At 32.5% G+C, this 27,673-nt stretch overlaps 4 protein-coding genes across 5 annotated transcripts; 1 reads left to right on the forward strand and 3 right to left on the reverse strand.

The window, feature by feature from the left end:
- Positions 1-649: 649 nt before the first annotated feature.
- On the reverse strand, positions 650-3,386 carry LOC118029971 (uncharacterized). The gene is made up of 2 exons (XM_035033975.2): positions 2,195-3,386; positions 650-929 (listed from the first exon to the last, which is right to left on the reverse strand). Exon 1 carries the CDS (start codon positions 3,171-3,173, stop codon positions 2,196-2,198), a length of 978 nt encoding a protein of 325 aa, XP_034889866.1. The 5' UTR covers positions 3,174-3,386; the 3' UTR covers positions 650-929; position 2,195.
- Positions 3,387-7,933: 4,547 nt separating this feature from the next.
- Positions 7,934-15,636, reverse strand: LOC118029806 (vacuolar sorting protein 39). Its single transcript, XM_035033740.2, has 12 exons — positions 15,116-15,636; positions 14,131-14,342; positions 13,210-13,341; positions 12,963-13,106; positions 12,485-12,597; positions 11,951-12,386; positions 11,207-11,536; positions 10,476-10,697; positions 10,075-10,317; positions 9,449-9,901; positions 9,261-9,359; positions 7,934-8,581 (listed from the first exon to the last, which is right to left on the reverse strand). The coding sequence occupies exons 1-12, from the start codon at positions 15,555-15,557 to the stop codon at positions 8,381-8,383; spliced, it is 3,027 nt and encodes a 1,008-aa protein (XP_034889631.1). The 5' UTR covers positions 15,558-15,636; the 3' UTR covers positions 7,934-8,380.
- A 2,438-nt stretch (positions 15,637-18,074) lies between these two features.
- On the forward strand, positions 18,075-20,497 carry LOC118030018 (protein AE7-like 1). Its single transcript, XM_035034042.2, has 5 exons — positions 18,075-18,267; positions 18,413-18,518; positions 18,650-18,749; positions 19,705-19,750; positions 20,130-20,497. Exons 1-5 carry the CDS (start codon positions 18,156-18,158, stop codon positions 20,228-20,230), a joined length of 465 nt encoding a protein of 154 aa, XP_034889933.1. The 5' UTR covers positions 18,075-18,155; the 3' UTR covers positions 20,231-20,497.
- A 2,700-nt stretch (positions 20,498-23,197) lies between these two features.
- On the reverse strand, positions 23,198-26,153 carry LOC118029984 (uncharacterized). Of its 2 annotated transcripts, none has more exons than XM_073409008.1 (6): positions 25,941-26,153; positions 24,952-25,051; positions 24,554-24,730; positions 24,327-24,425; positions 23,959-24,204; positions 23,198-23,684 (listed from the first exon to the last, which is right to left on the reverse strand). In XM_073409008.1, the coding sequence occupies exons 2-6, from the start codon at positions 25,012-25,014 to the stop codon at positions 23,385-23,387; spliced, it is 885 nt and encodes a 294-aa protein (XP_073265109.1). In that variant the 5' UTR covers positions 25,015-25,051; positions 25,941-26,153; the 3' UTR covers positions 23,198-23,384. The 2 variants fall into 2 exon arrangements, with proteins under 2 accessions (XP_073265109.1, XP_034889882.1); XM_035033991.2 differs by having other exon boundaries at positions 24,952-25,019; positions 25,941-26,151.
- Positions 26,154-27,673: the final 1,520 nt, after the last annotated feature.

Genomic DNA, 27,673 nt, shown 5'->3' on the forward strand with positions numbered 1-27,673 from the left:
AGGGTTTTTTCGGAATAATATTTTTTATTTAGAATTACAACATCAAATCGGAAGTTTCATTTTCTGATTAGTTTTGGACTATTTTTTGAATTTGAATACTATTTAGAATTCAAATCAATACCCTCAAAAGAATTTCAAACACAATTGATTTAACCTTGGAATTGAATTCTAAACAACCTGCAAATCTTATTAGCATAATCTGTTGGTATTTTGTATCAGTCATGCTCAAAAGAGCTGTACTGCTCTGACTGTAGGAACTGAGTGCTCAGCAGGAATACATGAAGCTCAAAGCACGTTATGAGCCCTGCTGAGAACCCAAAGGTGAGAATGCCTTGAGCAGCATTCTTTTAAAATGTAGTCTTTGAAGGGTGACCCTAATTGGACAGAGCTTACCTACTTGCGCACAGATTATTGAAATCTCACCTTTAATATGTCATTGCCGTCGCCCCACAGGAATTATTTGGGAGAAGACCTGGCCCTCGGAGCAGCGACGAGCTTGAATCACTTGAAAGGAAGCTCGGATGTCATTGAAGCAGATCAGATCAACAAGGGAATTATATGGAGTATATTTTGAAGATAGAAGGATGCATATATATTATCAAATCAAGCAGTTAGCATTCTTAATTCTGAGGAAAATACGCAGAGACAGTTGTAGTTAAAACTGGTTAGATGTTATAAATTTGACTTCATCGCACACAAGTACTTTTATATGTAAGAAAAACACTTGACACTCAGCAGTACATATATCAACTTCATAATTCCTCTTGCTGCTTTACAGACCCAATACATGATTGATCAGCTCAATGATCTACAGCATAGGGTATCAGAACTTCTGATGCTTCCATGTTGTCCATTGATTTTCTTTTCTAGCTCTTTATATTCAACTCCAACATTACATGCGGAACACATTCTAACTGCAGATAATTTCCCTGAGAAAAATAGTATTTTGCATTTCCTAATTAGGTGGGAAGAAGTTCGTTTATAAACAAGAAACCCCTAAAATTAAATTACTGCTATGCATTAAGTTCCTTTACACAGATTGAACATAAATGAGTCCAGTCGATTTGATCTCCCCAATGAACAATAGCATCAATATAATGACAATTGGTGAATATAGGCCAATTTGCAGTTGATTGGAAGCTACCAAGTAAATTCAATCTAGTTGAATCCAAGTGCAGCGGATGTGGGTTATGCTCGATAACATTGTTAACCCCAAGGTGATGGATCCTTTCATCCTTTGGAGCGTGGAACCTACATTACAAATAGGGTATGTCTGGTCTATGTCTACTCCTTGCTGTTTTACAACCCATCAGCAGGATACATAAAATGATCACAGAAATTTTTTATAAAAAAAAACAGTGCCTTGGAATGGATGTTTCATATCAGTTATGTTTCAGGAAGCCATCATTTCATTATTGCAGAATCACTTGTCAAAGTATAACTAACTAATTAAAGAAAAACTAAGAGGATGACTTGAATTCATCTCAACACAATTTAATTTTGAATTGCAGATATCAGCCTGACACTATAGCAGTGGTCACTGCTGGCCCAAGTATGACAATTTACATGGCAGGATGATTACCATGATAAGAGGACTATCTACGGTTCTCAACCATGGAAAGCATTTCTTCAACAAGATGGCCACATTGTATGTAAAATAAGCATAAAAAGAAAGGAGTGCAGCTGAACAAATATGTCCTCGTGCAGGAATTAAGCATTACTCAATTCTTTTGACTTCGATTTTGGTATTTCTCTGTTCATCTTTCACAGCAGTTATATGAGTTGTAAGCTAATAGCTTTTCCTTTTCTTCAGATATCCTAATAGCATTTTCCTCGCAGGCAAATTTGACATTTTCAATAGAGCTAGTTGTTCAATTTTAGTGATGTTCAAATGAACAACAGCATGATTTTCCCTACTTATCTTAAGCAAAACCATCTACATTAGCAAATAAGATGAGGAATTCTAACAGTCGTAAATAATATTAACAACTATTCAATGCCAATGTTGAATTGAAGCATCAATCACAAAGAAAAGGAAAACGTTCTCCATATCCAAATTTCCTTTAGACAAAAAGATAATGACGAGACATCATGAAAGGAACAAGGACAACAATATATATCTAAGGAAACCACAAACCAGCAAAGATGATGAGAACATGAGCGAATAATCTCTACCTAAATCTAAATAAATTACCTCATTCATGAGATCCAAAACCATTAACAGCCACCACAGCGCCTTTCTTCATAGTAACGTCCTCTTCTTCTCTAATCTCATCATCATCAGAATCCAAAGTGAACAGGCCATGATTCTCCATTTGCTGCATCTCTGCTCCAAGAGGTTTATACGAATCACCACGAGCCCCGTTATTCTTAGCCATGACTGAGTAGACACTCATCGCGGAAATCACTAGCAGAGCAAGATGGCAATTAAATTGAAGAGTAGCGATTCCTCTTGCTCTATGATACTCAGGATGTCCTTTACATTTGATAGTGTAATTCCCTCTACTCTTTTCGTGCAAAGAGCAACCATGAACAATCAAATTGGTGTAAAAAGAAAGACCCATTTGCACAATCCACATCCCTTGCAAAATCAACCCAACCCCACGTGCTAATCTTGGATAATCATTCGATTTCCATGGTGATTTCAGTTCAAGAGTCGTAGAAACCACACATATCAAAATGGGCACAAGCATAAGATCGAAATACCTGTTCTCTATTCCGCTTGGGTCCTTTCTTTGCATATAAAACAGAAGAAACTCTTCAACAAATGCGAACAAAACAATCAAATTAAGGATCGAAGAAGGGAAGCGAACAAAACTTGAAAAATTCGATAAAAGACCCAAAACTGAGTATAACAAGAAAAGAGCCGCAACAGCTAGGATTTGTAGTTGGAGGGCTGAGCCAACTTGATCTCGTGAGTTAACAGCGTTGAAAAAGGAGATTAGAGAGTTGACAATAAAGAGAAGGGAGAAGATGGAAACAGTGATATAGTTCGCAGAAGAGGAAGATGAGTTTGAGTTTCTTTGAGTAGCTGATTTTGGTGTTTGCTTCAGCGGTGAAGATGGATTTGAAACTGAGTTCCAGTTTTGGCTTGCGGTTGAGGATGTGAGAGATTCCCATGCACCAATCAGAATAAAACCACTACCAGCTAAAGTCATTGAGAATAGCCCCATTTTTTTGTGTTTCCTAGATGCGGTTTGTTGTCTGTCTCTCTTTCTCTCTATTATTCCAGGAGGCTTGATTTTGATCAAGAACAATTGAATGAGGCTGTTTGTTGACCTTCTTGTTTGATGGTTGATTTTGTTGGGGTTTGACCGTTTTTTAGATTGATTCGGAGGCTGCTGGTTCGAGGAAACAAGCAAGTCGGCGGCCCAGAATTCGATCACACTTTTCGGTGTTTAGCACAGCTTTTAGTTGTATTTTTTAATTTTTTAAAGAATATTTTTAACTTTAAAAATATTAAATTAATATATTTTTAGCTTTTAGTTATTTAATCCATGCTTCATTGCAAACGAGATTTTGTTTATATAAAATAATTATATATATTGACTTTTTTGACATGTTTTTATACATAAAAAATTATTTAAATTAAAAAATTTGTGCATATATATAATTAAATAAATAAATTATGTATGTTAATAACTGAAAAAAAAAGTCAATAATATTATATATGTTAATAACTGGAGAAAAAATTATGTATGTTAATAAAAAATTATATAAAATAATAATGTTAAATTAATATATTTCTAACTTTTAGTTATTTAATCCATGCTTCATTGCAAACGAGAATTTTTTTTATAAAAAATAATTATATATATTGATGTCTTTTTACATGTTTTTATACATAAAAATTATATAAATTAAAAACAAATGTGCATATATATAATCAAATATATAAAAAATTATGTATGTTAATAACCGGAGAAAAAAGTTATTAATAATAGATAAAAATAAAATTAAAAAAATCAAGAAACATGTATAAAAATCATGGTATTTAATCTCACAAGACGAGATATTTACCTGGTAGAAATTGAAAAAATCATGATTTTTCTAATATTTACCTGGTGCTGAAATTATTTATTAAAATTAATTTTTTATTCAATCAAACGATAATAAAAAGTAGACATATTGTAAATTGATTGAATAAAAAAAAGAAGAAAAATATTATGCAAGGCTGCATATATTAAAAATATTTTCTAAAAATAAATATTTTTATTTTTAAAAATAAATTTTATCTATATAAAGATAAAAAAAAATATTGATTAATCAGAATATTTTTTTTAAAAAAAAAACTAAATACTCACAGCATTATTAAAACACAATCTCTATCTTAAAAAAGGTTAAATAAGAAAATAAAAATTACAAAGAAGGGATATTAATTCAAAGATTATTTAAGAAAAAGAGACATTAAAAAAATATATCAATTAAAAAGAGCAAAATTAGAAAAAAAAAAAATCCAGATGTTGTGGCATAACTTTTCAAACTTGTGCTCCGTGGCATGTACTCAACCAAATTCAATAATTTTTTTTTCTTAAATTTATATTTAACCTTTAAAAATAAATAAAAAAAGAAGGCTCTCAAGGCCATGGCCCAACATGTCTAAGCCTTTGCAAGGAAAAGCCTAGGCATGTCAGTAGGCCTTCAAGCCAATGTCCGCGCATTTGGAAATGATTTTATTTTTTATATATTTTAAAGGGGTTTATCCTTTTTTGAATATGACATATCACCTACCAGGACAAACAGCGTGTTGGGGGTAGTGTCTTCTTTTTTCAAATAAACTGATTTTTAAATCATTTCAAGCAAAAAAAAACATCTTGCCACCATTCTTGGAACACCCATAAACCAATTCATCAACTCAAAATACCCAAAAATATTCCAAAAACATGAAATCAAACTAAGTTAGATTTATCTTTCTCGATTTAGATTTGTTTTTTTCATGCAACATCAAGAATTTAAACAACCATCAAGCCAATCTCATCTCATGGAACTTGTGGACAAAAAAAAAAAATTAGTGGCTAGAAATAGCTTGAATGGCGACCTTCTATCTTATAGCTGGAATCTAACGACCCCTCTCTCTCTATCTCCTCTTTCTAATCAGAGACTGGAAAATCCTATAAATAAAATTTTATACCAAAATTGATTTTTGTGAAATCTAAAGATACTATAACTATATTATTTGTGTTATGCTTGAAGTTTGAGGATTTAAGTGTATTTTAATAAAGTTTATGACACGCCACCTATGTGTAACACCTATTTCATTTGAGTCACATGCCACCTATGTTTAATACCTTTTATCATTTGAGTCCCTCTCCTTTCAATTCCACTATTGCTTCAATTAGGATTTGGGGGCAAGATGGCCAATGAACACTATACAAGGGAATATTATTCTAGAAAATTTTTATGTTAGCTAAAAAAACCATTGAAGTAGGATTTGAGGCAAGATAGTTTTCTTATCATAATTCAATATCATTTTTAGATTGTTTGAGGGTACATTAGTTAGTTGTTTTATTTTTTTTTAATAGTTAAATTACTTAAATATCACGAGAACAAAAAAAATAGGTAGTTTAAAGGTAAGGGATTTTCCTTAACATTTGGTCTCTATCCTTTTTTTATTAGTATTTTTATTATGAATAATCTATAAAATTATATATTTTTTTTAATTTTACCCCTTTCTAGTTTTTTTTCATCTTTCAAATATGGTTTTCATTTTTTTATTGTTATTTTTTTTTATTTGGGATCTTTTTTAAATTATTTTTTTTACAATTTTATCCTTCTTATGATTTTTTTTTTCTATCAAATCTGATCCTCTTTACTTTGATTGTTATTTATATTATTTTGGCAAGTTTTTTTAAATTGATATTTTTTTACAATTTCATCATTTGACAATAAATTGATTGAGAATTAAGTTTTAAGTTTTAGATTAAATAAAGTTTAAGAAGTTTGCACCAGGTTTGCATGGTTTTTATTTTCCATTGTTTATGCTATTTTTTTTTATCCTTTAGCATTTATTTGATTTGAGACTGAGTTCCGTTCTTTTTATTTATTTTCTTATATAGAATTTTTTGTTGGTCATGAAAATAACCCTAGTTATATCAAATCTTTTTATTTGTGGTTCTTTATTGGGTTTTTTTTTTTTCTAATTCCTTAAATTGATATTTTTTTTTAATTTCATCATTTATTAGTTAGAGATTTATTTTATAAAAAAATTATAAAATTAAATATTTTTTTTTCAATTTCATCCCCCTTTATTTTTTTATATTTCAAATTTGTTCCTTTTTCTTTTGGTTGAGAGTTTGGACATCTTACCTCAGGTTTAAAAGGTTCGTCCATGTATGCTTGATTTATTTTATTTTTGTTTTTTAAATTTATTTTTTTTCAATCTCATCATTCATCATTTATGTTATTAGCAATTAGGTTATGTTTTTTTTTTTTATCTACCTTTTATATGATTTTTTTTGTGAATTTTCAAAGCAACTTGGTTTATCTTTATTTAATGTTTCTTATAGGTTTCCCATCGTTTTTCCTTAATCGAGTCTATGCCGAGTCTCATTTTTTTAAAATACATTTGCATCTCTCCGGCATCTTTTGTTTACTAATAACAATAATATTTTGGCTCATAGTGCAACGCGAAGCCACAAATGTATTTAACATAAACTAAGGGAGGGAGTTGTTTTTTTATTGTATCCCTTATCACATAACATTATTATAGTTGTGTTTTTTTTTTTTATTCTTTTGGTGTTTTTTTTTTAATTTCAATTCCATCATTTAAAATTAGGTTTATTAGGGAATTGAGCTTCATTATTTTTTTTAATTTACATATTTACGAGATTATCCGAAACTCATGACCCCAAGTCTCTACTTTAACAGGTCAACTCAAATTTTTTTTCCCTTTTTCTAATTATATCTTTTTCTCTCTTTCAATTTAATCCTTCAACATTAGATTGATTGAAAAATAGACTTCGTAATTTATTTTGATCTACTTTTCATGAGGTTATTCCTATCTCATAACTCGGGTCACAAGTTTGATAGGTTAACACTCGAGTTTTTTTGTTTTTCTTTTTTTTATTGATTTTTTTAAAAAAAATTTCATATTTCATCACTAGATTAATCAAGAATTAAGCTTCATAATTTATTTTAATTTTTTTCATATATTGGATTGTTTTGGTCTTATGATTTAGGTTATGGATTTGACAGATTAACCTGGGTTTGCTCAAGTTATTTTTGTTTGTTTGTTTTTTTAATTGATTTTTCCTCAATTTCATCATTCAACATTGAATTTATTGAAAATTCAGTTTCATGTGGGCTACTCCAGGCCCCAAGGTCTTTTTTTTCTCATTTTTATCTATTATAATTTGATTTTAAAAAAATTTCTTGCTTATTTTTTTTTAATTTCATCACTTAATATTTAGTTGATTATTAAATAGACAATGTAATTTATTTTGGTTTGATTTTTTTTTTTCAATCTCCTGAATGTATAGTTGGTTCTCAATTTTATTCTATATTATATATATATATATTATATAAAAGATTCTTGAACCCTATTAAGTCCATGGTCCATGTTATAAATTTGATTAGTTAACTTTGATTGGATAGACATCAGGCTTCATGATTTTTTTGTTGCATAAATAATTCTCAATTTATTTAATTAAATATATCAATAGACCTTTTGAATTCTGTTTTGTTTTTTATTTTTATTTTATAAAAACACGTAAAAAATACATATATATATATATATATATATATATATATAATTTAAAAAAAAAAAAATTCAACCAGCAACAATGCACAAAGCAAAAGCCAAACAGCCACCGTTTACCGTCAGCCAAGGAACCAGAAAAGCAAACAGCAGGATGAGGAGAAACGAAAGAAAGCAGATCATTCAACAAACACATCAATCTCAGAAGGGAAATTGCAGTACCATCGAAGAATGATCTTTAGACCACGGGAAATTACACAAAGCTATCATTACCATATTGTCATTCCAGGAAACAAAACAGATGATTCACAAGCTCATCACTGTAAAAGTCATAGGAGAATTACACGAGGCTATCATAATACCATGTCACATGAAGCCATTTTTTCACAACTATTTTACAACAGAGACCCTCTGTAAGGGTTTATAATGCTCCTTTCAGTAATATATATGAATCATCTCAAGCCCTTCAAATTGCTAGCCGCCGTCTACACTTGTCCACATTCAAATATAAATACTACCAGCTGAATGATAAGTCACCTTGCAGTTTTCAAGTTGCATGATTTGGGAATGGACAGGAGGCAAACCAATGGCAAGCTTACATGTGCTCAAAACTGATCAAAAGAGACTGCCCTTCCCGAGCTTCATTCATAAAGGAATATTTCATTTTGCCACTTCAAAAATACCTCATCGCTTCCTTAGAGCCGATCCTTTGGCCACAGCTTTTATGCTTTGTGAATCTTTGAAGCAAACGAAGTGAACGATTGTTTTCCCATTGGGGTAGACTGCAAAAACGCTCGTTCCAATTTTCTTGTTGCAAAGAGAGCAGGTAGTATCACTGGTGATCTTGACAACTGTTTTCCTACGGTTGTACATTTCATCCCTCACCTGTTTACATGATTTGTGAAGAAAAATAGAACGGTGAGCAGATAGTTGTTCTAAGTACATGGATGCAACAACCATGCTGTAAAAAACAAGAGCCAATTAAACAACATGAGAATGGATAATGAATGCATAAAGAAAATACACAACTAAGCAATTGTAGATAAAGACCATCACGCTGATTTGAGAATGAAATGTATTAGGAACATTAACTTCAGTTTGAAGCTAATTGAAATTGCCTCTTACAAAGAAATTTGATATAAAAACTTGGTTTAATGTAAAGTGGCACTCGGCAAGCAACAATATGCAAACAAGCGCATCGTGGCAACTGTTATGCTGAAAATTGTAAGAAAAGATTGACTCTTGCACAGAAGCTATGCAAATTGATGCTTCAATAATTGTTCTGTAGATTATTTCAATGAGTCGATTATGTTTTGCTTTTCAACAGCCATGCCAGTGAGAATTGATTTATAGCAACAGTAGAAGCATTACCCCAGCATAAATATTGCCTCTGTAACAGAAGTTATGATCAGTGCATGCTAAATGGCGTAATTCTACCATCATCTTTCATAAATATAACCTTCCTTCAAGTTATCAGACCTTCTTGTATCAAACCCATGATTGGTTAAGATTCCCAGTACGGATAATTCTCCAGTTGAATGTATATGTTTTATATTGTGGATACCTGCAGATTCTCACTCTGCCTCAAGCTTTTGATTACTGAGAGATTCCTGTATGCTTCACTGGATTTTTTTAGAAGAGGTCCAAGAAAGGGAAGCAAATTCTGCAAAGGAGATTTTAAAGCAAATAAATATCAAATGGAAGAGAAAGATGGAATTGTTGGTCGATATGTGATTTCCATACATTAATTACCTGTAATTTAGTTTCCCTTGGTAAGAGTTTGAGGGCCTGAGCTCCATTGATTCTGTCCCACCTTTTGCTCAACAGATCGAGGACCTCATCAAGCATAATTGTAGAACCCCCTTCATCACCAAATTCATCTGCATCACCATCACTCCTGCTACTGTCAGTGCCACTGGGACTGACTCGTAAGTCTTCTGCACCCTCTATAGCAGCAATTTTCTTTGTAGCACGACCTCCTTTAGATTTTACTGGGGTCACAGAACTTACCTTGGGAACGTTAGTATTCTGAAAGGATACTAGATTTGTTATTCGCTTTTCAAAATTCATGGTTGTCTTCCTGGGGTTGAGATAAATTTGCAAGAGAGTTAGGTATATATTGCCAGAAGATTTTGCAGATGGTAGATGAGCTGCAGACTCGTAGACACGGTCACAGTAGGATAATGCCAGATCAGGAACATGAAGCTGTACGGTAAAAGGAACTTGTAAGAACCAACCTCAACTCAACAAAGCCTCAAATCCCAAATTAGTTAAAGTTGGGTAGCTTTTTCAACCAATAGTGATCAAGAACAAAGAATCACATTATTTGTATGCATGAAAAAGAAGGAACAAGCAGATTGATCTTTAATGCAGAATACCTTGTGAACATACAGAGATAAGGCAAGCTCATGTTGGTTCATTTTTCCCAGCAAAAGTGCCCGCTCTTCATATAATGCATCTGCTGGAAGCCGTTTCAACAAAGCCTCTGGATTATACCCTGAGATGCTCTCCAAAGCAGACAATAATTTATTCCGTGTTGGTGAATAAGCCTTATCATCCCATTTTTCTTGAGCATTCAACTCAGCATGCCAATCAAGCACTTCCGAGAGATAGATTTGCACCTGTGAAAAATAAATTGTTAGATAAATACTGCTATTTATAGTAAAATTACCAGGAGCACTGCCAATACCCAACCAAACACAGTGAGGCTGGCAGCACCATCTGTTTTGCCATGTGAGTTAGAATGAATAAGAAAAAAGATAAATGCAAGAGTTCTTACCATTTCATTTTGTAGGTTTCCAGAGATCCCATTTTCATTCATCGCAAGCATCAGTTCTAAATATCTGCCTTGCATGCTTGGAGCATGCTGCTTCAGATAAGAGTTGACCAAGTCTGCAGGAATATTCCCAGACAAAAGCAGCTCAATAGTTTGTGTGGGACAGCTTTCAAGAACAAGCATTGAAAACTCCAAGACAAGCATGGGATCAGTCCAACAGAGAGGCTGCATACAGAAATCCATCAGAACCCATTCAGCACTGAACATATAGAAGGTGTAGGTTTAATTCATTCATTCAAGTAATAATCTGGTTACAGAAAGAAACACCCAAAATTACTTTTATGATATTCCTAGTGCAAAACATCAGATTGCTTGCGTCATTACAAATGGTTAAAAGCACAAAACGATAATAATATTGATGCTAAGACAAACAAAAATTTAAGACCAGAAAAGAAAGTTTGTAAAAACAAAGATGCCAGGGAACATGTTTTAGTTGATAAATAAATGTTGAACTAGTCAAAACCATCTGAAGGAATATGCAGGAACAATAAAATGAGAAACACATTGTCTAATATGTTTGACAGTCATATCCATGCCTTTACATATCAGTTCCACAAAACACCAGATCTTTCTTTTATGCAATTGATCCAATCTTATGTCTAATGCTATTTTCTTGTTTCACCAGTTAAACAAAAAACAGCACCCAAGCTAGAAAACCAAATGCAAGATCTTACCTTGAGATATTCAATAATAGATTCAGGCTTGAATTTTGGGTTTAGCTCGGGCTTTGACTGGTTTGATTTTGACTCTTCAACTAATTGATGCAGAAGCTTAAGAGCTTCACGGTGCATGGCGTTGCATTTGTAGAGTTCTAATAAAGCAGTATAATGATTCCATTTTTGAAGAATCTCCTCGCATATTTTTAGGTCACAGTAGTTAAGACCCTTCAATAATTCTAAAGCTGCTGAAGTCTGTCCTGTAAGAAGAAGAGCTTGAAGAAGAGCTGTGTCCAATATCGCTGCCATTTCCCTGGCACCTGAGTTAATGGCAATGTTACCACGACCCTGAGAGGCCAAATGGAATATGAGGTTAAGGTTGTAAACTTAAACTCAGTAAGTAGCCATGACACCGAGACTTGCTTTGACAAGTGTATTCGTGGAAAGAATGAATGTAGATTGGCATGAAACAACAATGATAGATGATAGATAAACACCATCTGTTATGTAGGAATTCAATCTCTGTAAAAAATCAACGAACATGCTCAAGGTTCTCTAGTCTCTCCTACTCAGTCACCCAAGCCCCTAAACACAGGGATGCATGCATGTACAGAAATAAGATTTTCAAAGATAAGTAGTTCCCTCTATATGATCTCTGCATAGCACTTATTTAAGGCCAATGTATTGCATTTGATACCATATTTAGAACACAGTAACACCAAAATCATGAAACAACAAAGAATAAAAGCTAGCTATTATTACCTTGTTGGATTTCTTAAACCTATTAGAGTCATAAGGTCCATAATTATCTCCAACAGCATCTAAAACAACCTCATCTGTTCCCTCAGCAGTGGCCTTTTCAACTATGCCAAATCTTCTTTTCTGCAAGTACTTGATTAAAGCCATGAGAGTATTATGGCTCATCTTCTTGGACTCTAGTGCCGAATGCTCATCAAAATCTGATAGGTGGATTGGAGGTGAGGGTTCCATAATATCAGACAATCCAGAGGAACCTCTTGAGAGATACGAAGCATCTTGAGAAATGTCAATTACTTTCTCGGGTTCTGGAACCAAAGATGTTTTGGGGAGAACAATGGATGGATACAAAGAAAGCACATAGATGATATCTACTTGAGATGCTAAGAAATGTTCCATAGCCTCCTCATAGCTCCCATTATCAAAAAGATAATGTGCATATCTGCAAGGCAATGCCATGAGCTTATTCAAATCAAATGTAAAACTAAGATTGGAACTATCATGATTCTAATGCTGGTTTGAAAAATATGGAACATCTACCTTATGTGAATTGAACCCTCCTTGGCAGCTCGAAGGTTTGAATCTTCTGGTGGAAGCAGCTTGCACAAGGCCAAGGCTTCCTCAAAATTTCCAGATGCTGTCAACTGTACAATCTGCACTATAATACAGCCCTTAGTTCTATGTCCAAAGTACCATGTCCTCTGTCAACTGTACAATCTGCACTATAATACAACCCTTAGTTCTATGTCCAAAGCACCATGTCCTCATAATCTTTTCAAGTTCTTAAGCTAAGGCTATGGAAAAAGGCATGATTCAATTATAGACAAGGCTATTGTACATAAGAATACAAGATTTAGAGAAATGTCTTGTACAAATGTCTTGTACAGTTTGTTTAAAATCTTAAAAACTGTCAAAATTTGGACTTGACAGCAATGGGAAGGTGTGGACCTTCTATGTCTTTACTGCTAGTAACTAGAAGATAGCATATAAATATTTTACAAACAGGTATAGGGAATACCTGTGCACCAAGAGGAACAGGGAACAGCGCACAGACAGAATTGCTTAATGCAACAATTATCGCATTGTTGCTTTCAATAAGATGGCGAACATTTTGAAGAACAAAAGCTTGTATCAATGAGTATGGAACTCGGAGAGACCGGATCTGCAAACATTAATGGCAAATTCTGAACAAATCCACAGCCACGTAGATAGAAAAGAAAGAGAGGATTTCCATTTTAATTTTGTGTCTAATATGGTTAAGCTACCTCAATCCGTCTTGGAAGTAGAGAAATTGCATAGGACTTTTGAATGACAACAAGAGAAGGAGCCTCTGACCAACAAATTTTCTCTGCTTGGAGATGCTTGCCATTTTGGTCCACAAAGACTCCAATGTTATCCTGCGGCAGCAACAGAAACAAAAGTTTCTAGCTTCATTCTTGTTGTGTGGGAAGCGAAGACAATAAATAGCATTTGGGAGAACAGAAAATATGCTCAGGGCATCCATATTACGGGCTATGTATATCCTGCGCATGTATAACCCCTTAAGAGTTATACCTGCAACTCTCAAGCAAAGAAGTTCCTTATGTCCAGGGTTATAAAAATCATTCCATTTGTTAATGCAATGAGATAGCAATGATAATTGAAAACCTTCAACAGGCGATTAAAGACTAAAGCCCATGATGCACAGGTGTTCTTGCAGGACATAGCTCATTAAAGACTAAAGTCCATCATCGCCATGGTTTTCAAAAAAAACAACAATAATGTTCCAACTTAAGTAGTTCCTAAAAGTTGTACAAGAAAGAAGATTAAAGTAATCAAGCAGGACAACCCAAAAATAAGTGATATAACTCCGATATTTTTCCTTCATTATTCAACATGAACGTTCAAGACGTAGTGGCTTATTGACGTATATCAAGTTCATTGTGACACGGTTCTGCTTTACGTACGATAACTGCCAACAGCATAACCCTTACCATCAAAACAACAGATGAAAGCCATAGGCAAGCTTAAAGGGGAAACAAATACTAATTTTTCAAACCAGCAGGAGTATCTAGTCACCAATATAAGCACATAATTAACTAATGAATTAAACAACTAAAAGGCAGAAATGAATGAATTAAACAATTACTATCAACAAAGACAAGCCAAATAAAACCAAGTAAATGTCAGCAGCAGAGAGAGAGTACCTTCCCAAGAAGAAGCTCCCCAGAAGGAAGAGATACCACTAATGGAGGAGCTAGTCTCCCTGAAGGAAAAACCTGACTCAATGCACCATTTGTTGAATTTAATATCCAATATTCCTTTCTAATTCCCAAACATATGTTCTCACCGCACCATGACATTGACTTCACTGTATCTGAAACTCCAAAATCTTTAACCTCCACAAATCCCCTTCCACCTGAAAAATAAACTCAGAATTCAGCTCCACCAAAGAGAAAATTATCACCTCATTATCACATTAGCAAAATCAAATTTGGTATCACAGCTCGGTTCACAATCCAAATAACCTAATATTAACTTTATAAATTTATTTTTCCAATCATTTATTAACAAAGAAACATTAGTTCCAATCATTTAGCACTACAATGAGCTCCACTTGAGAAAAAATACTGGTTTAACATCACAAGATATACTTTCAAAATGAAAGCTAATGAAAAAACATCCCATCAGTTAATGAGAAATGAAAGAAACAAAGAGAATCATGTGACTCGATTTCCAATCCAAGTAACCTAATGTCTACTTAAAACTATCAATTGAAGACATTTAGCACCTTACTTGGCAAAAAGTACAATAAAATTAACTAACTACCACCTTAATATCAACAATCAAAATGATAACCGCTATAAAAAAAAAAAATGTGATTCAATTTACGATCTAAAAAACTATAAGGCTGAAACTCAAATCAATGAGAACCATTACTAAAACCTTAATTATCTTAGTAGCAATATAATCATATAAAACAATATCAAATTTTAAAGAAGTTATATTAACTCCAAGAATCACTAAATTATCCTAGTTTCCATTGCTTTCACTAACATTTACACTATGATTAGCCAAAATAACATTAAATCTTCGAGTAATTTAGCAAAGGATAAATCCTCCTAGTTTTTTTATATGTTTTTCATGATCATTTACAACAAAAGAAAATACACCAAATTTTGATCTAATTACCGTCATGTCTAAAAATGCAGACTCTCCTTTGCCTGGCGAAGCACAGAAACCCTCGCTTATCATCCCAATCAAATACGTTAGCACCTTTAGCTTTAGTAAGCACCGCAATGGTCTCCAAATTTGGCAATCGATGAAACGCGATAGATTCAGAGAGCGATAGGAGCAGTTCTCTTGAAGCCAATACTTTCATTGACAAAATCGGCTTTTTAGAGAATCCGTTTACCGTTCTCTCCAGTGAATACGGTTCCTTTCGAAGTTGATCACCGTGGTTATGGTAATCAGACGGTGGAGATTTGTCGGAGATAGCGGACACTGGAGCGTAGATTCTGAGAGCTCCATCGGAGCAAGCGATGAGGAGCTTTGAACCGTAGGATTCGATCGCATCGATTTTGTTTGGGCAATTTGTGAGGAGCTCGAAGGAATCGTAGGCATTGTGCACCATTATTGGGTTTCAGCTTTTGATCGTTTCAGTGAATACAGAGAAGAGTTTCATAATAGAGCAGATCGGTTAATTACAATTTGATCCCCATTTATAAATATAAGAGTAAATTAAATATAATTTGCTCATTTTTTTATTTTGTTATTTTAAAAATTACACTTAAGTGGATTAAAATTTTGTATTGCATACTTAAGCGTGTGGGTGGGCTTGCACACTTTGGGATACGTGTACAATGTTGTCTGATGACCAAATGCTTGCTTCGTGGGCGGCGTTGGGATCTCCTTAACAACGCGTATGGATAATGGACTTTCAGTTTGATGCCAATAACCTTTTTTTGTTTTTTTTTGGTGTCATTTTCTATTATTGCGCCAAACCGTTTAATTTTTTCAAACCATATCTTCAATTTGATTTTCCTTTGATTTTAGTTTATAATCTTTTGATTGTTATTTGTTTTATTTAAAGTAATTTATAAAATTGGATTTTTTTTAATTTTTTTTTTTAATTTTTTCATCTATCATATTTGATCCTCATTCTTTTAATTATTTTTTATATTATTATTTTTTACTATTTTTTTGATTTATTTTATTCTCATAATTGTCCCTCATTGTTTTAATTAATTTAATTTTTATATCATATTTAGTTTTTGTTTTTTTAATTGTTATTTGTGTTTTTTCTTTTTTATTTTTGGATGATTGAGAATTTTGCTTTGTGATTTTTACAAGTTGTCTTTTGTAGAGTAATCTAGTCTCATGTTATGGATTACAAGTTTTGAGAATTAGTCTAATTTGACTTTGGTTTTTTTTTTTAATATATATATTCAATTTCTAGGTTGTTAAGCTTTCAACTTTGTGATTTTTGTCTTTTTTCTTTCTACGGGGTTATTCCAATCTCATATCTCGGGTTGCAAGTACTTCGAGTTGACCCTGATTGACTCATGTTTTTTTTCAACTGATTTGTTTTTCAATTTCATTTTTTATTAGTTAATTTGCTTGAGAGTTGACCTTTATTATTTTATTTATTATTTTTTATGAGGTTATTCTTACCTCACAAGCGGACCTTGAGCTCGTCATACTAACTAGAGTCAGATTTGTTTTTTTTATAATTTTTAAAAGTTGATTTTTTTTTCAATTTATCCATTAGTATTTGATTTGCTAGTAATTAAGTTTTAATTTTTTTTTTCTCTTTATGAGGATATCTTGTTCTCATTTTAAATTTTTTTTTGTTATCAAATAAGATTATTGAGACATTTTAAAATTATTTAAAGGGTATTTTTTATAATATTGACAAATATTCATTTTTTTATTAGTTATTTTTTTTTCTTCATATATTTTATGTATGTTTTTGATACCTTTTTGTCCATTCATCATTCATTCGATAGAGAATTTTGCAGCTAATAAAAAATGTATAATTATCATGAGAAATATAATTTACAGTCCTAAATCTTGAGGGAAAAAAAATTGTGGATCGAAATTGGAAATCTTACCAACTGATTGATGTGATTTTACACCAACGACTTATTTACCTTAGTGTAACTATGAATTGCTTGTAACAAAATTATTTTACCGGCAAAGAGAACACAATAAAATGGTAACAAGACATCATGGAAGCGTTTTCTTTGTGAGAGTGTGCTTAGGACATGGTATTTAAGGCTGTTAAAAATATTTTTTTTGACGTGATATAAAATATAGAATAAACTTGAATTGTAAAATTATAAGAAAAATATTTTAACTAATTATATATTAACAATTTTAATCAAGTAATAATTAACAATATAATATAATTAAAATAAAAATAAAATAAACAATAAAAAAATTCAAACATCTTTATTTTATTCATATTGATTCATTTATTTCTTAGACAAATCGATCCACTTACTTCTTTATTTACAAGAAATGAGTCCCTTCAAATTTTGATAGACCATTTAGCATTTTTATTCTATTATTTTGCTAGCTAAACAAAGTACTATATCAATTGATATATTAATAGTTTACATAAAAAATTATGAAGAATGAATAGGTATTTTACTTTTTTGAAAGTAAAATCCATAAATAACTTGTATTGTTAAAAAAATTATAGTCAAAATCAAGCCTTTAATTATTAAATTGCACAAATTTTGTAAGATATAAATTTAAAATAATAAAAATACTAAGGTGTAAATTACCAAAATATACAATTTTTTTTTTTTTAAACTTGTAAAATTGGTCTAATTTTATTAATTTTGACCGAGTTTGATCGATTTTAATAATTTTTAAATTTTAATTTAATTTAACACGATAAATATATATTAACTAATAAAATCAAAAGATTTTAACAATCTAACTTGTTTTTTAATAACATTGATCGCATCTATTCTCCAACTCCGGTAATTAGTTTCCACATCTGACATCATTAATAATAATAACAATAATAATAATAATTGGACGTGGTTTCTCATAATCGGTTATAACCCCATTATTCACCATGACAACTTGGAAAGAAATTATAATAATATAATAATAATCCTAATCACACCACCTGTTTATTTTCTATATCAGACAAGTAGCCCGTGAATAAAGCGAAAACACAAGAAGATACACGGAACGGAAAACCAAAGAGAAACCGATGACTTTGGGTCTAGTTAATGCAAACCCAGTGGTTCACGCCAAGAAAGAAAGGGTTGCTCGTACTGAAGATCTTCACTGTGATGATTCTGTTGATCCACTCGATATCTATGATATCCTTTTCTCTTTCTTTCTTTTTTCCCTCGTTTTTTGATCTTTCATATATATATATATTATATATATATATATATATTTGAAATCTTTATGTGCCAATGAGTTTTGAATTAAAGAAATGTATTCTTTGACTTCAATTAGCAAATTTTGTCAGAGATATAAGAGATCCAGAGCATCCATACTCACTTGAACAGCTTAGTGTTTTATCAGAGGAGTCTATCACCGTCGATGACAAACTGGGTCGTATTCTGTGAGTACTTTTTTAGTTCAATATAGTTCGTGCCAGTGGCTTTTTATTTATTGGACCGAATTATGGGGGCTTGAATTGCAATCTTTTTTATTTTTTTAATGTAACGGAGGTTTTTTTTTTTTTTTTTTTAGGATTACTTTTACTCCGACAATACAACATTGCAGTATGGCCACAGTTATTGGTCTGTGTCTAAGAGTGAAACTACAAGAGTGTTTCCCTCCACATTATAAGGTTAGGATTTCAAGTATGGCTATTTTCTTCATCATCTCACTCTCTGTTATATAATATCTTAGTGTGGTTCACTGTTGATTTAGATTATTTGTGAATTCTTTCATTTTTTTTTTTTTGTAATTTCTTCTTAAAGTTGAAGGCTTTTGTTTTTGTTTCAAATGCCGGAGTTGAATATAATTTCTTGGCCGAAAACTGAAGAATTTGGCTTGCATATGATTCTTTATGGTAAATATGTCAGTATATAGTTTCCTAGATGATTATTAGTTGTTAATAAAGCATATACTATGTTTGACACTTAATCGAACCGGGAATTTGCTTTGTTCTTGTGTGTGTGAAGAAACGTTAATTCATTTCGAATTGATAGAATACTTAAATATGAACAAGGCTTTTAATGTCACTTTTATGCCAGTGTCTTAAACTTTGGAAAACCCATTACTCTTGAAGTTGTAGGAGGCTCCAGTTTGGATCCTTTATGTAGATGATGTTAACTAGCATCTACTTAAAGCTCTGCTACTCAACCTCCTGATCTGTATCTTCATGTGCTATTATCGTGGATGCTGGAAACACTATTGATTTCCTTGAATGACTTGTAGATTGTTGCATAATTGCAATGCCAAGATTGGATGATATTATACTTAACCTTGAAGAGTATAGGTTGTATTTGAATCTGTGGCCAATTGATTTGCTGTCATGTGGTTATGTCATAGACATGTCTTCTTTTGAGCTCGCTCGTGATTCAGGATGGCTAGCTGCCTTGGATCTCTATCGACTTCCATTGATGATTGGCTTTTCATCTTAAGTGTACCTTGGAGAAAAAAACTGGAAGTGCTATGATATTTGGTTAATCAAGTTCATCTGCGTCGTGCCTTCAACATTTTATAATTTTCAAGATATAAATGATACTCGATGAGATAATTTCTCACCCATTCACGGGTCTGATGATACTTCTCCACAGGTTGACATTAAAGTCGCTCCTGGATCTCATGCTGACGAAGAAGCAGGTGAAGCTGATTTTTACATTTACTTTAATTCATCTTGCTGTACTATGTTTTCTGATTTCTTATGGATCTAACCTAGCCTATGTATCTTGGTTCTCGGCCATTTCTGCACTTCCTGTGCAAGAATGGATGCATGATGTTAGCATATCCGACCATTCTAGTTATTGTCATCGAACATGTTCAGAACTATATCCATGACTGATGTATCTCAACCTTGATAAATGTAGGAGATAACAGAAGTGTATGTCTTGTTTATGATTTTACCTATGTTTTAAACTGGCTTTCAGCATATGAGATTCCATATTTGGAGCATATATTGATCCCTTCCATTCTTCTGGGCCTCCCCGACTGATATCACTTCTGAAATTTGCAATTTTTATAGTTAATAAGCAGTTAAATGACAAGGAAAGAGTTGCTGCTGCCTTGGAGAATCCCAATCTCCGTCAACTTGTGGATGAGTGCCTCTACTCCAATGAACTTTAACCAAGTACACTCGCGTGCTCAAAAGACTTTGTACAGTTTCAGTTGGTGGTTGAATGCAATAAACTGACTTTTAGCTGAATCTTCTGAATGCTGTGATTCTTTCGATAAATTGCATGGATGTATTTAGGAGGCTCAGTTTTAAACAAAGAAACTCTGTGATGCAGTATGTTGCATCTTATAGCGCGCACTCCTTTCTAGTGATAAGTTGTATTGATTTAGTTAAATCTTGGCATTTCATGCCGGATAAGGAAGCTTGTGTCCCTGATACTCAGCTCTTTCGGGCAATTCAGATATCGCAGAACCGGTAATTTATTAACTATGAACTAAAACTAAAAGACTTTACCTCTGCCCACATGATACTATTTATGGCAAAAGTATTTTACTTTTTTTTTTTTTAATTTTATTATTTAATATTAGATTTTTTTTATTTAGTTATCACATTCTCATTACATGGAAATTCAGGTTTGATTGATTAACTTAGTTGACTCAATTTTTTATCTTTTTCTAATTATTATTTTTTTTCAATTTCGTCCTTTAATATTAATTTGATTGAGAATTAAACTTCATGATTTGTTTTGTTTACTTTTCATTAGGTTAACCTGGTTTTATTACCCGAGAATAATACTTAACGCGTTAACCTGAATTAACTTCGGTTGTTTTTCGTGTCTTTTATTTAATTGATTTTTTTTTTTCAATTTTATTATTCAATATTGAGTTAGTTGAGAATTGAGTTTTATAATTTTTTGTTTTGTTTTTTATAAGAATATCTTGGTCTCACGATCAAGGTCACGAGTTTTGATATTTTAACCATGGTTAAATTAGGTGGTTTTTTTATTATTTTCTTTCTAAGAGGTTATATCAATCTCATGACTCGGGTCACAGGTCCTTCAATATTCACAAGTCCTTCAATATTGGACTTGTTTTTTATTGAGTTGTCCCTGTTTTATGACTCGGGTCGCAGGTTTGACAGGTTAATTCAATTGACTTATATTTCTGATCTTTTTTAATTGACTTTTTTTTTTTCAATTTCTTCAATTAGTATTGTGTTCGATTGAGAATCAGGTTTTATGATTTGTTTCGATTTGTTTTTCATTAGATTATTTTGATCTTATGACTCGATGATAGTTCTTAATGGTTAACTCGGGTTGACATGGCTTATTTTTATGTCATTTTTTAATTAAGATTTTTACAAATTTCATTGTTCAATATTAGGTCTGACAAAGGTGATTGAGAATCGAGTTTTATAATTTGTTTTGACTTTCTCTCTATGAGGTTATCTCAGTCTTAAGATCGAAGTCGTGAATTTGAAAGGTTAATCCAGGTTAAATCAAATCATTTTAAAAAAAAATTATAAAGTCATCTTGGTTTGATGATCCAGGTCATAAGTTTAATGGTTTGACCCATGTTATTTTTTATTCTTTTTTTAATTGATTTCTTTGTTAATCTCATCTTTTAATGTTCGGTTATTTGGGGATTAAAATTTGTAATTTGATTTGATTTGTTTTTTTATGAGATTATCATAGTTTTATGACTCGGGTCATGAATTTGACACGTTAATCCAGGTTGTTCCAGATCTATCCAATATATTGTTATTTTAATATTAAAAAAATATATAATCTAGTCAAATATTGTTTAGTTGTATGAGTTATTTTTAAACCAGTAAATTCAATCGAGTTACATTAGGATAAACCCTTGGTCTGGTGACCTAGGGTCCAAGGTCATAAGTTTGATAGATTAACCCGTATTGTTTTTATGGTTTTTTTTAATTGATTTCTTTGTTAATCGCATCCTTCAATGTTGGGCTGGTTGGGGATTGAAATTCATAATTTGTTTTGATTTTTTTTATGAGGTTATCATAGTTTTATAAATCGATCATGAATTTGATATTTAACCCGGGTTATTCCCGATCAATCTAATATATTGTTATTTTAATATTAAAAAAAGATATAATCTTGAAAGTTTGTTTAGTCAAATATTGTTTTCATGGGTTGTATGAGTTGTTTTTGGACCAAGTAAATCAATCAAGTTCCACCAGGTAAAATCTTATATGATTTTTTTTGTTAGAAAAATACATTAACAATATTTAAATATATTTTTACATTCAAGAAAAATTTGACTTTGGCTACATCGTAAAGCAGGTCAATCATCTCGTAGTGAACTAATTGAACCCACTCCAAGTGAGCTCATGACTGTAATATTGGCTCCTGGTTAAGGCATGCTAGCCACATGGGCAATTAAGGTGAAGTAATCGGCTGTGTTTTGGCATGCATGCCACTTGGGGCTCAGGTCTGTTGGGTGTCTGTAAAGTTGGCTACCATTCCAACTTCGCAATGGCTTCTGAATGGAAAGCTAGCAATTTAATACCGTGGAAGGATTTTTTGATAGCTCTGTCAGCTGAGATACAGAGCAGTACTAATCTTCCAAGCGATCTCTTTACTCCACGGTCAATTAAGCAAAGCTCCGATCACTTCCGTCTCGTTAAGAGGTAGGAAAGTTTAGTCAGCATTTTGGTATGATTGTGCTCATTTACTCGAAGAAACATGAGCAGACATAACTTTGTCCTGGTTTGTTTGGTCATTAAGATTGTAATCACCTGTGGCTTCCTTCATCACACAGTCAGGCTGGTTTCTGAAAGATGACCTAGTTCCAGCTGACGTTTCTTATGCCTATTCGTGAAAACAACACCTCTTAGCAACATGCCTTTACCAAGGTAGAACAAAAGATTTTGTGTTGTGAAGGTGGCTGCATCTCCCTCCAATCTAATTTGTTGTTACAGCCAAAATCTTGCACCCTCGATGCTGCCTAATTTTAGATCACAAGGCAGTGGACGTGTAACAATTTCATATTATCGACGAGAGAAAATCCACTGGGAAAAAGCATAGTGATAAAGGCTAGTTTTAATTCATTAACAGTATTCTTGTTTCTTTTCTGGTTTAGAGCAATGAGGTGGGGGAACATGACGAGAAATGGAGAAGAAGAGGCAGAGGATGTCTATTATTTTTAATAGTTAGAAATAACAATTAGCTTAACAAATTGATGCTTATTCCCTCAACGTTTTTTCAAGTTCCATTCTGGGATCTGGTAATAAAGTTTGTAACCGGGCTAAACTGTCCGTCTTTAGTATATTGTCTACCTGTCCAAGCATAAGCCAGACTTAGCAAGCTGGCAGAGCAAGAGGCGTCGGCTCTGGTGCCACCTGAGCCCCTGAATGACCGCTAGCAATGTGGCTTGGCTTTTCATCTAATCCCCAGAACTTGGCTGTTTTTACATCATCCTGGGACATCAGTCTTGAGAACTCCTCATGGTCGTAATTCAGAGTGGCTTTGCCCCCAAACTCGTTTGGAAGGTTATCAACATCAAAGAAAGACTTCATGAGCTCCACACTATCTTCTTTTTTGGGGTAAACAAACTTCACCTTCTGGAAAGTTAATGGATCTAGGAAGTACTTGACGACCTATAGAAATGAAGTAATTAATGCAAGGTTCACCATACGAAGGATAAAGGTGTCAGAATTCTCAAGCAATATAAATGCAGCACTTGTGTCATCATACAATTGAAAAAACTCTAGTCTATGACGAATTTTCAAATCTACCCACGAAATATATCTAGAAGACATGCCCAGTCCTAAAGGGCGAACAACCTATTATAGGATTATAAGATTTTGCCTGAGTTTTTGGTCAGTTCAAATATCAAATGGACTGCAATGGACATTAGGAAGCATAACGCACCTTCCAAAAAGCTTCAAAAATTCTAGGCGGATTGTAAAGAAGTGCAACAGCAAGTCTCTCAGGGTAGTGGTTCTGTAAGATATTGATGCAATCACGAGCAGTTTTGATGGGGACCTTGACGCTCAAACCCCATCCAGTGAAGTCTATCAACCATGACATTTGTTCTTGACCGTCAGCAAGGTTAAGAATACTATTCTCTATAAGATAAACCAAATGGCGGATATTGTCTTCTGCACATGTTGTGTTCTGCCAAAATGAAAGAAAAAGTCGAAGGTCAATCTATGATATGTCACGGAAACTTTCTTGATGGGGAAAAAGGCCAATAAGAAGACATCAATAAAGATAAAAGGTAAAATCCTTGAACAAACCTGCTTTCCTGGCCTCAATATGAGCACAGTCCTCCCAGATCGGTCATGAAAATCTGCTCTGGAGACTTTACCCGTCTCACCTTCATGAGCTACTTCACGCTGCACAATAGCAAGGGATTCAATTGATCCAATGGAATGAAAATGATATCATAAAATGAAGTATCGAACGTATATAGAATGGAAAAACATTATAGAAATTATTAAAATATGTAGGCAATAAAGCACACCCAACAGATTTCTTCAGGCTTGTAAGTTGCTCTCCACTTGAGTGTCTCTTCCAACATTTTCTTTGCCTTGTCAACATTCCAGTTCCGTGCTATTAAATATCTCCTCAGGCATGCATCAGTGCAGTACTTCAGACTTCTAGCAGAAAGAGGTCCGAGGGCAGCCCTGAGTTCACTGACCTGCTTGCAGATAAAGTTTTCAGCATCTGTCTTAAAATCACTCGGAAATCTTATCTAGTTCAGACAAAACCACGTGTGAAACAAGTTTCTCCTTTGTTGTCCTCTAAACTTTGCTTTGGAATGATTGCAGATTTATAAATTCATTTCTTGATGAGATGACAATTACAGGGTGAAACAAAAACACAGCTTTCTACTTAAATGTCTGCAGACGTTGACACTACCTTCGCTTCTTGTTCTTCAATGCCATTCTCCTGATGATTCTGAGACTGCTTTCTTCGAAACATGTTGACTGCCAACAGAGTTCAACCTATGGTAAGTAATCTTCAACAGAAAAGTTTTGTTAAGGAAAATTATTACCAGCCAGTTTGTTTTGCAGCAGAAATAATGGCCTCTATCATAATCAATTAGGCACGCCGAATAAAAAACCACTGAAAGGCCATATGTGCAATGGGAAGACGACCAACACCTCAAAAGTGCAGGATTTGTAGCAAACTCATAGGCAGGCCAACAATATTGAATATTTTTCCTTTATTTGATACATAAAAATTAAACTTGCCATCAAAAAGACTTCAATGAACAATAGCCTGTATTCCACCACACACAATCTAATTAATGGCAGACAAGATAGAAATCTTTGGTCAAAACTTCTTTTTCTTCTGTTTATTTTTATCTTACTCGTAAAAAATTGTTAGCGGTGTGTTGATCTATTTTATCTATCAGCAAAACAAAGGGAGAACAAAATCCATGACTCAATCAAACACTGATCACTAAGACTACACGATGGCTGACCCCCCAATCCAGCCAAACCTTTTATAAACATAAGTGCTAACATAAACACAGAGATTTCAGATTACTTAAGTTCCTTGAACCAAAAACTCTGAATTATTTGACAGTCCAGCATATCCAAACATCTACACTTCACAGGCAATCTTAGGAATTATCAAGCACAGAATGTTCAACCTAAAACTCAACCAAACTCAATGACTAATCAAAACATGGAAATCCCACCAAAGAATAATTCAGCAGATCTCAAATAACCTAATCAGTCCCGAAAAAAGCTAGAATCTTGAGCTCCATATAACATAGAAAAGAACAAAAAAAGACCACAAATACAGCCTTTCAAGAGTAACATATCTCCACCAAATTCATACACAACAAACCCGAAGTGAACAAAGAGCCACTTGGTCATGAAATGCAGACTTTAACAAACCTGGTGAACGATGAAGAAAAACAAATCTCTCAGTTTCTGTACTGGTGAGCTTGTTAAAAAGCCACTGTTTCAGGCAAAGGAAAATGACTCGGGGTTCTGCGGAGAAGGCAATGAAGGTGTGACTTTTATGTTTAGGTAATGGTCCTCGAGAGTGAAAGGTATAGCACGCAAGACAGGGAAAGAGAGGGAGACTTGTTCAGTGGAATTAGATATTTCCAATTTTATAGTAGGAATAGCACAGGAGCCAACAGCCACAAGACATGACTTGGTATTCTTTTGGAAGGCAGCGAGGAAGGGACCTTTTGCTGTGGAAACACATTTTCTACAATCTTTCCAGAGGAAGGCGGACTTTTTTCTTCCTCTTTTTTTACCCAAAAAAAATAATATTAAACCAGTTTTTTAAAAAAAAATTATTGAACTAGGCTCGATTCATCACCCAATTCAAAACATAGTTTATAAATTAAATAAATTGACTTGCATCAAACTAAATTTAATACAGTATTTTTATTTTTTTTTTAAATCAAATCAAGTTTAAATAGAATAATAATTTAACATGTTGAGTTGAATAAATTATTTTAAGATTATTTTTTATATTATTTAAATTAAAACTCTACTCAAATTAAGAATAAGGTATACAAATCATTATGTCAAACCAAGTCTAATAATATTTTTTTGTGTATTGATTGAGAGAATAAATTGAAGACTAGTTTTTTCTTTTTTCTTTTCTTTTACGAAAAAGTTAATTTTTAATCTTTTGATTAGGGGATAGAGCGTGTTTTTCAAAAGAGTGGATATCGGAGTGTATGAAAAAATGCATTACATGCAAGGGATTTTGTTGTTATCTTCTTTCATTGAGACTGATTTTTTTAAGGTATTAATATTTGAACTAATGTATTCATAAAAAAAATATAAATATACTGCTTACTCTTAAACTTGAATCAAAATATTATAGGGAGGATAAACCTCATATGAATATTAAAATGTAACAATAATGGTATGGTAGCCACAGGGGTGGTGCAATAATAATTTCAATTGCATTTCGTTAATTACTACTTATTCATCCAATCATCCTAATATTTCAGTACCATATCTGGAATGGAATATTTATATGGATTTAAATATATTATTCATGGAAAAAAATTTATTTTCAAATCAAAAATCTAAATATATTTCAATTTTTATCTTTTTTTTTTTTTGTCAAAACAACACTGATATACAAGTATGATTGGTTTTTTAGAGTGTATTTGATTTTGCGATTAAAAAAATATTTTTGAATTTTTTTATAATTTTAAAATATTTTAATGTACATAATAAAAAATAAAATTTTTAAAAATATAATAAATATTATTATAATATATTTTTAAATATAAAAATATTTTTTAAAAAATCATTATTAGAATTTTAAAGACTAACTAGATTTTTCGAGTACAAGTAGTTGATTATGGGAGAAAAATTGGAAGAAAAAAAAAAATTTAAAGGGATGTTTGTTTGATGAAAAGTGGTTTTGTGAAAATTATTTTTCAAACTTTCATGTGTTTTTTTTTCATTAGAAAAAGTTGATCAATGGAAAACACTTTCCAGTCAAAGAAAAATTTGGCTTGATTTTCATGAAAGTGTTTTCCTTTTATTTTGTGCGAAAAACACTTTCTAGAAGTTGTGAAAAATTTAAAACTGTCATATTATTTACTGATTATATCAAATTTGATCCTCAAACTTTTGATTGCTATATATAT

Source organism: Populus alba, chromosome 5, assembly GCF_005239225.2.
Source record: "Populus alba chromosome 5, ASM523922v2, whole genome shotgun sequence".
Classification (NCBI taxonomy): Eukaryota; Viridiplantae; Streptophyta; class Magnoliopsida; order Malpighiales; family Salicaceae; genus Populus; species Populus alba.

Excerpts from the sequence above, each read along its gene's own strand:
- LOC118030018 (XM_035034042.2), top strand. The coding sequence starts at position 18,156 with ATGACTTTGGGTCTAGTTAATGCAAACCCAGTGGTTCACGCCAAGAAA. Across the intron at positions 18,268-18,412 it reads TGATCCACTCGATATCTATG|ATTTTGTCAGAGATATAAGA; the intron begins ATATCCTTTTCT and ends TTCAATTAGCAA. Across the intron at positions 18,519-18,649 it reads GACAAACTGGGTCGTATTCT|GATTACTTTTACTCCGACAA; the intron begins GTGAGTACTTTT and ends TTTTTTTTTTAG.
- LOC118029984 (XM_073409008.1), bottom strand. The coding sequence starts at position 25,014 with ATGTTTCGAAGAAAGCAGTCTCAGAATCATCAGGAGAATGGCATTGAA. Across the intron at positions 24,731-24,951 it reads TTGAAGAACAAGAAGCGAAG|GTCAGTGAACTCAGGGCTGC; the intron begins GTAGTGTCAACG and ends ATCTGCAAGCAG. Across the intron at positions 24,426-24,553 it reads AGCCTGAAGAAATCTGTTGG|CGTGAAGTAGCTCATGAAGG; the intron begins GTGTGCTTTATT and ends GCTATTGTGCAG.
- LOC118029806 (XM_035033740.2), bottom strand. The coding sequence starts at position 15,557 with ATGGTGCACAATGCCTACGATTCCTTCGAGCTCCTCACAAATTGCCCA. Across the intron at positions 14,343-15,115 it reads CTGCATTTTTAGACATGACG|GTGGAAGGGGATTTGTGGAG; the intron begins GTAATTAGATCA and ends TTTATTTTTCAG. Across the intron at positions 10,318-10,475 it reads GAAACCTACAAAATGAAATG|GTGCAAATCTATCTCTCGGA; the intron begins GTAAGAACTCTT and ends TATTTTTCACAG.
- LOC118029971 (XM_035033975.2), bottom strand. The coding sequence starts at position 3,173 with ATGGGGCTATTCTCAATGACTTTAGCTGGTAGTGGTTTTATTCTGATT.